General features: G+C 42.3%; 1 protein-coding gene across 2 annotated transcripts; it reads left to right on the top strand.

Annotated features, from left to right (window-relative positions):
• Positions 1–62: 62 nt before the first annotated feature.
• Znf146 (zinc finger protein 146) lies at positions 63–8,763 on the top strand. Of its 2 annotated transcripts, none has more exons than XM_034497755.2 (2): positions 63–216; positions 5,896–8,763. In XM_034497755.2, exon 2 carries the CDS (start codon positions 6,647–6,649, stop codon positions 7,523–7,525), a length of 879 nt encoding a protein of 292 aa, XP_034353646.1. In that variant the 5' UTR covers positions 63–216; positions 5,896–6,646; the 3' UTR covers positions 7,526–8,763. The 2 variants fall into 2 exon arrangements, with proteins under 2 accessions (XP_034353646.1, XP_076787688.1); XM_076931573.1 differs by having other exon boundaries at positions 138–209.
• Positions 8,764–10,338: the final 1,575 nt, after the last annotated feature.

The following is a 10,338-nucleotide window of genomic DNA, read 5'->3' as shown; positions in this document are numbered from 1 at the left end:
TGTGGGAAGTGTAGTCCAAACTCGGAAAAGCAGTATTGCCGATAATAGACAACAGCCTGGCTGGGCTTCAGTGAACAAGCCCCGAGGTGTCGCGGAGACTTCTGGGAGTGCTGGTTCACTCCCGGAGTGCGCAGACGCAGGGGCAGCGAGTGGACATTTTGGTCTTTGTCCGCGGGTCAGCACGGGCGTCTGGTCCACGTGGCGCCGAAGTAGGAGGTGGGATCTGGGCGTCCTGGGTCGGTGGTGCAGGGGAGGTTGGAGGGCAGTGTTTCCGATCTTTGGTGGTGTGGCGCGGGGGTCAGGGAGTGGGCTGAAGAGCATTGGGCCTTGCTGAGAGGCGGAGGTGGCCGCCTCTAAGGAACGGTTGAGCGTTTGAGACCGAATTTGATTGCAAAGTTTGACCCACTATTTGGAATTATTGGGTGTATGTAGAGCTGGGTGTAGGATTGTGGGTGGCTATGCTTTATGAAGCAATGTGGAGACCCGTGTTGAAGTATCACGTCTGCGCGGTAGTTCCCGAGTCGAAAGTGCTGATAATTATAACAGGGCCATCTTCCCGAAAAGCATCCGTTTTATTTGAAAGGTGGGACGAAACTAAGGGGTAAATAATTCTAAAACTGTATTTATTGATGATGAGTTTTATTCGCCAGGCAGTTGGATTTTGTGATATGTGCAGTAAGTCTTAATAAACATGTTTAGATTTTAAAAGACGATGTTTGTACTAAAACGCGGTTGTTTATGAATGGAGGTAGAATACAGATTACTCTGATATGCTTAATTAAAAAATTTTGGTTTGGAATTGTTTGTCTCGGGGGTGCCAGCCTTATATTTCATTTCTGATTTTTGAGGTACTTTAATAGAGCTGTTATGCAAATTCGGGTTTCATTTTGAAGATCATTTCACTGAAAACCCAGAATTAAGGAGTCTAATTTAGATTTAGGTTAGGCACAGTTCCTCGTTTAAAATAATTTTATTTACATTTATTCGTGTGGCCATGCTTGCCACAACGCACATAAGGAGGTCTTTGGAATCGGTTCTGTCCTCCACTGTGTGGGTTTTGGGGCCGAATTCTGGTTGTAATTGGAAGCAAGCGCCTTTGCAGCCCGAGCCATCGCTCTTGCCCATGTTCCTCTATTTTTGAAGAAAACTTAGTGGTTGCTGTGCTAGATCATAGATGTCATAACTCCTTCATGAGTACAGCAATGTGAATTGTGTGGCATATGTAAAAAACGACTTCTCCCTGCTGTTGCTGTCATTAAAGACATTGCCAGCTTTGGCTTTTCTTTTAATGGTAAAAGTTAATCGAGTACCTAATTAAGATTTGCAAGTCAGTAGCCTTCAAATTTATGAATAGCTGAGGCAGAGGCAGTTGGATATCGTAGTTTCAGGACACCCGTAACTACACAGAGAAACCCTGTCTTGAAAAACAAAAACAAAAGAGTAAGAAATTCCCCCGAAGAAAAGCAGGTAGAGTGTAAGGGTTTGTTGTTAGCAGTTTTTTCAGCGGTGCTGTGTATTGACTCCACTGAGCTGTATCCTTAGCCCACAGTTCTGGAAATGAATGCTACAAATGTATCTATGTTTGAGTGAAACAATACAGACACAAGTTTACTTATGAGAGCAAAGTTTAGCCTAGAAAAGTATTAGAAACATTTCATGCTCATCCATTAGAGGATGGTTCAGTTGACCTATGGTATAATAAGCTTACCCAGTAAAATACATGGTTGTGCAAGAATGAGGAGAGACCTTTATATAGACACTGAAAGTACTCAGACTTATTAAAACAAGATTCCGAACATAGACTCTTGTCAGGAATAAGGTAACTATTTTTATTGGGGAAAAAGCTCCAAGAGACATATACACTTTCAAAATAACTGTTCCTGTGGGAGTGGAGCTAGGAGAACGGATTGGCCAAAGGCAAGTAACTCCATTTACTTCATGACTTACACATCCGAGAGTAGTATATGTTCTAAAGTCAGTTTCTTAAATCATTTATGTTTGTGCCTGTGTAAGTTTGGGCACCTCAGAACTCTACCCTACTAGCCCACCTCCTAATTCTTCCCTCATAGTTCTGCCAGCAGGGGACCAGTTATTCAAATACGTGAGCCCATGGAGCTTTTTTCTTTTTTTTTTTTTCTTTTTTTCTTTTTATTTCTTTATTTTTTTTTTTTTTTTTTTTTTTTTTTTTTTTTGTTTTTTGAGACAGGGTTTCTCTGTGTAGTCCTGGCTGTCCTGGAACTCACTCTGTAGACCAGGCTGGCCTCGAACTCAGAAATCCGCCTGCCTCTGCCTCCCAAGTGCTAGGATTAAAGGCATGTGCCACCACCGCCCGGCTCCATGGAGCTATTCTCATTCCACCAGCTACAGGATACTTTCCTCAGCTGGGCTGGCTGTGTTTTTAACTGTTCTATTACACTTAGCTACTGAATGTGGATTCAGCCAGCTTACCATATTTTCACTTGCACTAATTTACCCTTTTTTGAGATCAGCTGACTGTCATCCTGGTTACCCTGTATAGCTTACCTTTGCAGACAGATTGGCCTTGGACTTGTTGCAATCCTTCCACCTCTGCCTCCTGGGTGCTTAGATTACAGGTTTGCGCCACCATGCTCAGCAGTGTATAGGTTTCACCCTGTTTGCTGTGCTGTTTTCCTAAAAGGAAGTATAACATGTCACTTTGTCAGCTGACGCCGGTGTAGAGGCAGCGCAGCGCGCCACAGTCACCTGCAGCAGCCTGAGCAGCTCCTTAATGGTTTAGGGACCAAGACTCAGATGGCTTCAACTTAGAAAATATTCTGCTATTTTTGAGATTGTATTTTAATTACATTTCTCCCTTCCCTTTCCTTTCCTTAATTTATCTGAACATTTATGCTCTCTTGAGTGACACTTCATGCATATGGCACTCAGGACAACTTGAAGGAGCTGGTCTCTTCCCACTATTTCAGTATTCGCCTCTACTTGATGATCTTGCCTGCCCAGAGTAGGAGTTTATTAAAATGTTTAGGGACAGGGTATTATTTAGCACAGGCTGCATTTGAACTGGCTATGTAGTAGATGGGGCTGATCTGTCTCTACCTCCAGAGCTGTAGAATTACAGGTGTTTGCCACCACAACCAATTTCTCTGGTGCTAGGGAATTGAGCCCACGACTTCCTGTATTCTAGGCAAGCATTCTTCTACCTGAGGACATATCCTCATCCTCAGAATACTTTAACACAAACTTTAAAAAGTCAGGGTTAAGAGGAACGAGGCCACCCAGGAAAGAAGGCTCATCCCAGAGCACATGTGTGGGCATGTCAAAGAAGAGTGGCACTTAATTGTCTCTGCAGGAGTCACATAAACCATTTCGGTGGATTTGGAGCTATTGTCTTCAAAGGGGTTGCTAAGGAATTTCACAGGTTATTTATTGAGATGTGCCTGATGGGATTACAATCGATAAAACTCCCTCACAGGGCTGCAGTAACTTAGGATAGCTTCTCTCTAAACAAGTTAACAGTCCGACTTAAGAATGCATGCGTGCATTCTAGATTCTGACCTTAGGTTGTCAGGCTTGCCACCTAAACAGCCCTTAAGTGTTTCACAAAGGTTTTATTCTATTACTATTGTTATTGTTATTCCTTCTGACTGCTACAGTGAAAGTAGTGATAGTTATTAGAATATAGGAAGCTTTTTAGTATTTTATTAACTTTTTTCTTAGCATAGATTACTGCATTGTTTATATTAAGTAATATTGAGATGGGGACACCCTTGTGTTTATTTGGAATTTAAATGCTGCTGCTGCTGCTGCTGCTGGGGATTTTCTCCAGGGCTGCTAGGCCAGACACTGTTGTCGAGCCCCGTCCGCAGCTACCTGTGCTTTTATATTAGGCAAGACACAGGCTTTTCTTGTCCAGTGTGGATTACGATTTGTGTTGTAGTTACTTTTCTATTGCTTTGAAGAGACACCATGACGAAGGCAACTCATTAAAGAAAGCATTTAGTTGTAGGCTTACGTACAGTTTCAGGGGGTGAGTCCGTGGCCATCATGGAGGGGAGTGTGCCCATAGGCAGGCATGTGCTGGAGCGGTAGTTCAGAGTTTTTGTCTTATTCACAAGATGCAGGAAGAGAGAGGGAGAGCAAGACTGGGCTTATTTGATGACGCTCATTAAATGTAGCTACCAAGAAGATGCAAATGTCAAACAAACTGGTTTGTACCACAAAATACCAAAAAAGCCTGAAGGGACTCAAATATCTAAAAATGGAATGAAGGACAGTAGAAGAAAAGACATAGTGGAAGTAGAACATTCAAAGCTGTGGTGGCACATAGTGTGGCTGTGGTGGCACATAGTGTGGCTGTGGTGGCACATAGTGTGGCTGTGGTGGCACATAGTGTGGCTGTGGTACACACCTTTAACCCCGGCACTTGGGGGACAGAGGTAGGTGGAGTTCAAGGCCAGCATGTTATACAGAGTTCCAGCTACACGGAGAAACAAACCGTGTGTGTATGTGTGTGTGTGTGTGTGTGTGTGTGTGTGTGTGTATGCGCGTGTGTCTGTGCGTGTGTGTATGTGCGCGTGTGCGAATATGAGGGTTTAACTTAGAACCTTATTAATGCTAGGCAAACATGCCTATGAGCTATATACTCAAACAAACTGAAATTTTGTTGCTTATAATGGGATATATATGTGTGTGTATATGTGTGTTTGTATATACATATATATGTAAAGGCACTTGCCACCAAGCTGAAGAACATGAGTTGTTAGGTATATATACATACATATATATACATATATATGTTTATATGTGTATATATTTATTCCCCACATATATTCCTCATAATGGGATATGAATATATATGTATACACACACATATATGTGTATATATAGTATGATGTATATATACATAAATTTGAAATTAAAGTATAATTATATAATTCTCCTCTTCCTAAAGTCCTTCCATGTCCTCTCCCCTGCTCCCTTTCAGATTCATGGCCTCTTTTATATGTATGTATGTGCTCAGTTCATTTGGTGTTACAGGTATGTCCATGATTTCAGAGATGACTCATTGGAATTGGATAACCAATGAGAGGGTTTATCCCTGGGGAAGCCTGTTCTTTCTCTTCTCAGCATTGCTTAGTTGCTGGTAGTTCTTTGTTTAGGTGTGGGCTCTGACGAGATGTCTCCCTTTGATGTTGTCTTCCTATTGGTGTTGGACCTGCTCAGGTCCTGTTTACGCAGTCCTATTGTCGAGTATCAAAGGCAAAGCTTCCCTGCCAGTTCTAGAAGACAAAGTCTCCTCTGGCTCTTACTGTCTTTCCACTCCCTCTTCCATAACGTTCCCGAAACCTGAGGTGCAAGTGTTGTGTCTGTGGGGCTGGCACCCCAGTCAGCTGTGCTCTGCATTTTGACCAGTTGTGGTTTCTGTGATGGTCTCCATCTATTGTAAAGAGGTTGTTTGATGAGGGGTGAGAGCCACAATGAAGTGTGGCTATAAGGGTACATATTTAGAGTGTAGTTAGAAAGTGGGCTGGTTTAGTAAGGTGGCAGTGTTAGGGATCCTCTGAGACGCATAACCTTAGTAGCCCCAGGGAGCTGGCCAGGTTTCCAGTACCTGATATTATTTCCTTCCTGCTGAGCATGATTTAAGTCCAATTAGAAAACTGTTGGTCACCACCAAGATATGATGCCTCTATTGCACCCTCAGGGAGAGCTTGCCGTGTTGGCTGTTGTTATGGTTCCTGGGTGTCACACTGGTTGCTTCCCTCTTTTGGAAACTTGCACAACACGTTCTAGTACTATGAAAGTTAGTCCTCAGGTAACGGGGAATATTTAAGTAATATTAACTGATAGAATTTGTTGAGTGCTTACCATATATCAGCCATGTTCCTTTAAATGGTTCTGTGTGATCTGTTGCAGAAGCAGCTGAGGAATGACAAGCACACAGAGCAACACCGACATCTGGAGGTCAGTTGAGTCCACCAAGGAGAGTAGTGAGCGTAAGAACTGGAACACTCCGGTCTGTGCTTATAGACTTCATTTCTTTTCTTTCATAACAGACTTCAATTTTTAAAAGGCAAAACATTTTTCAAAGCTTAAAGCTTTGAGCTTGAAACATAATTTAGATTTAAACAGAAAGTTCTATGAGAACAACTCCTCTGCTTTATACAGTTTGGAAATCCTCTACGGTACGTAGTCTTCCTGCTAAGAGTGGCTTGTAAGTAGAGTGCAGTGTGGAAATGATGCCTGCATCTTGTTAGTGGAGAGCGTAGACCAGAGGAAAAGCCTCAGAGTTTCCTGAAGGTGGGAAGCATTTACTTAAGTGTCCTGTCTCCCTAAACAAAGAAGTCATGCTGAGAGGAAGCCCTGGGTCTCTAAGCAATATTGAAAAGCCTTTAGCCAGATGACAGTTCTCTCAGCATTGCTAGAGGAAAACAAGTGAACTTTGCAAAACCAACATTGACTATTAGTAAAACTTACCCTGGGAAGAAAGGTTTGCTTTGATAAAGTCCTCTGAGACTGTCTCCCGTGCTCTTCGTTTGAATGAGCAGGCAGACACAGAAAGAAGGTTTAGAACGGTAAGAAATGTGGAAACATCCTCAGTCAAGGGCAAATCCTTGTTCATCGTATTGGAGATAAAGGCTGTGCATGCAATAAAGCTTCTACTCAGATGTCACACCTCAGTCAGCAGAGGGTTTTAAGCGGGGGAAGCCCCTTTGCCTGTAAGGTATGTGGAAAACTCTTTAGCCACAAATCGACTCTTACAGAGCACGAGCATTTTCATAACCGAGAGAAGCCTTTTGAATGTACCGAGTGTGGGAAAGCCTTCAGCCAGAAACAGTATGTCATTAAGCACCAGAACACTCACACCGGGGAGAAGCTATTCGAGTGTAATGACTGCGGCAAGTCCTTTAGCCAGAAGGAAAACTTGCTTACCCATCAGAAAATTCACACTGGAGAGAAACCTTTTGAGTGCAAAGATTGTGGGAAAGCTTTCATTCAGAAGTCAAACCTCATCAGACATCAGAGAACTCACACAGGAGAGAAGCCCTTCATATGTAAGGAGTGTGGGAAGACCTTTAGCGGCAAATCAAATCTTACTGAGCACGAGAAAATTCATATTGGTGAGAAACCCTTTAAGTGTAATGAATGTGGAACAGCTTTTGGCCAGAAAAAGTACCTGATAAAACATCAAAACATTCACACTGGAGAGAAGCCGTATGAATGCAACGAGTGTGGGAAAGCCTTCTCTCAGCGAACATCACTGATTGTGCATGTGAGGATTCATTCAGGTGATAAGCCTTACGAGTGCAATGTCTGTGGGAAAGCCTTCTCTCAGAGCTCATCTCTAACCGTGCATGTGAGGAGCCATACGGGGGAGAAACCCTATGGCTGCAATGAATGTGGGAAGGCCTTTTCTCAGTTCTCAACCCTGGCCCTGCATCTGAGAATACACACAGGTAAAAAGCCTTATCAGTGTAGTGAGTGTGGGAAGGCTTTCAGCCAGAAGTCCCATCACATTAGACACCAGAAAATCCATACTCATTAAATGCTCTGAATATCTTCAATGTGGGGAAGTGTTCATTTGGAATTTACACCTCATAGTGCATCATTTGGTCATTCTGAGGCTAAGCACCATAAATCAGCCAAACATTTATTATAAGATGTTGTGAACACCGGACAATTCATTCTGAAGGGAAAGAAGTGTGTATGATTAAAAGCCTGCACTCACCGAATGCAACGGAAAAGAAAAGCAGTGTGGAACTGTGAACACAGCCGTCTACAATCGGGAATCGTCTACAAACAGGCCTGTTACTGACAGCCGTCAGCGGAGATCTGCAGTTCCTCACTAGTCTAGTTAGTGAGGACAGACTATAGGATGATAACTGTACGTTTACCAGATTTAGAATATGAAAATAATTGCTCCAGCTGAACACCAAGATTATGTTTGGAGGTAAATTGTTCTCTGAGGAGGAAACTGCACCCCACAAAGTATAAACGATAGTAAAAGTAAAATATATGGATACCGAAAGCAGAAATATAGAAATGCTATACATACAAGTTTGACTCTGGGAGTGGGAAAACATTCCTAGTAACCTTTGAAAATACTTAGAAATTCTCATGAGTATTTATGCTCAGGAGGTGAGGCACCAGGAAATTTACCATGACTTATTTAGAGTAGCCAAATATTAGAACTGACCTGCCTGTTGGGAATGGAATGAGGACATTTTCGGTAGACTATTATGCAGATATCTGGCAGATGCAACAGATGAGTTGTGTGCATAACTGGAGGGACTCTGGAAGTTATGTGGGGAAACAGTTTACAGGACTCGTACAGGACAATGACTTTCAAGTTAAAATTTCCTTCTCAAAACTCAGCGTATTATGGTATAAATACACATGTATGTAAATGTTTGAGATGCATCAGAAGGATGTAGACCAACTCCTGAGAGAGGAAGGGAAGGGGGGAGGGGAGGGAGGGCTTCAGCTGTGATAGAAGCATTCGTTCTCGTAAAGACTGCGAGCAAATATATGAAGAAACTGGCTAATTTCAGTTGTGTTATATGGATATCATGTCTTATTTTTTGTACTTTTCTGTATTTTTCAAAATAAGAATGGAATGGTGGAACTCTGCACCTGTAGAGATGGATGTTATAGTTGATTAATCCCAATCAAATACCAAGCTTTTATAGAGATGTTTCTAAAACTTTAACATAACAATGAGTGGATGACTTGGCACTCTATGTAATGAAATTATCTATTTTATTAAAATTTAAAATGACAGCATATTCTTAAACCTTTCAACTTTATTTCACTATGTTGCATATAATCTCATTCTTATATTTCTAATATTTTGCAAGATCGTTTAAACGTAGAAATTTTAAAGAACTTAAAATTTAGTTGTGTGGGGATCAGTTGACAGATGCTGTTTCTTTTCCCAAGGCAGGCCTTTCTGAAGATGTTTAATTACTATTTGATTTCAGTGTAATGTGGTACAGAATAGTAAATTGTGTATGGGTGGGTACACGGAGAAAGCCAGAGCACAGCCTCATGTGGTGTTGCTTGAGCTCTGTCCACATCTCCGAAGCCTGGAGCTGAGCTTGACTACAGCAGGCCCAGGGTCTGCCTGTCTCTGACTCCTCAGCAAGGCTGGGGCTCAGCTGCATAGCAACACACCCAGATTTTACCCCGTCTCTGCTTGCAAGGCAAGTACTTTATTGACAGTTCCCAGTTCTTGGAGCTTCTTACATTTTGTGGTAGGTGTGGGTATAGTGGGTGTCAGATGTGGTGGAATCTTGTGGAATTGAGTTCTTCACCTCAACCTCCACCTGAGTATAGTACTGTGGCAGAATCCTTGCCCGGCACACGTGAGGTCTTGGGTGGATCTGCCCTTACGGTCAGAGGAAGACTTGAATAGATTGGTTTATTTCACTATGTGACATCCTAGGCGTACCAGCCATCACGCTGGGGGCAAATGCCTTTACCTGCTGAGCTACCTCACCTGTCCAGTTTCTAAATAATTTTATCAACAAAACTAAGAATCCAAAAAAATCATTTTCCCTGGTAAGAATTTTGAGGTTCTCTTCTGAGGTTAAGCTAAAACTAGAGGCTGGGAAGAAATCTTGGATGGATGTGTTTACAGAAAAGGTGGTCTACTTTGTGTGTGGCGGTAGCCAGCTTTTGGTGAACAGCTGAGGAAGAAGCAGGGGTCTCCAGTGTTAATGTGGTCCGGGATTTATTGTTTGCCAACACGCTTAGAAACTAAGAGGACAAAATGTGTAATCATACTTGTATGATTAGAATATTGAAGAGCTGAAAAGGTGTGTTCAAGGCCATCCTGGTCTACATAGCAAGTTCCAGGATAACCAGTGCTACTTAGTGTCCTCTGTATCTGACAGTATGCCACTTGTGCTGTAGTTCATATCCAGAGCCTTGATCCAAAGGCTTAAATTTTTATGTAAGTCTTAAGTAGTGCTTGCCTGTATATTACATGGTAGATGTTCAGTAAATGTGTGAACTCAGGATGGGAAGGCTCTGGCCTAGCTAAGAGCTCTTGAAGCGGACCCAAATCTGGCTACTTACAACACTAATGAAAGATGAATTTTAAAAATCTTTGAGAAGGCCCAAAAGTCTGAGCTGCTCACCCCACCATGCCTTGGGAAAAGAAACAGCGTTTGTTAAAACAGGAAATCATGAAACACTGCATGTCAGCTGATCCCCATGCAGCCAGTGCCCTCCTCTGGTGTCTACACTCAAGTTGCATATGTCCACACATAGACACACATAATTTTCAAAAATAAAAATTAATTAATATTCAAGATGAGAGAGATACTTTCCCAGAAGCCTAGAGGTGACCCAGTA

Source organism: Arvicanthis niloticus, chromosome 1 (genome assembly GCF_011762505.2).
Source record: "Arvicanthis niloticus isolate mArvNil1 chromosome 1, mArvNil1.pat.X, whole genome shotgun sequence".
Classification (NCBI taxonomy): Eukaryota; Metazoa; Chordata; class Mammalia; order Rodentia; family Muridae; genus Arvicanthis; species Arvicanthis niloticus.
This window is presented reverse-complemented; position numbering and strand designations above follow the sequence as displayed.

Excerpts from the sequence above, each read along its gene's own strand:
- Znf146 (XM_034497755.2), top strand. The coding sequence starts at position 6,647 with ATGTCACACCTCAGTCAGCAGAGGGTTTTAAGCGGGGGAAGCCCCTTT.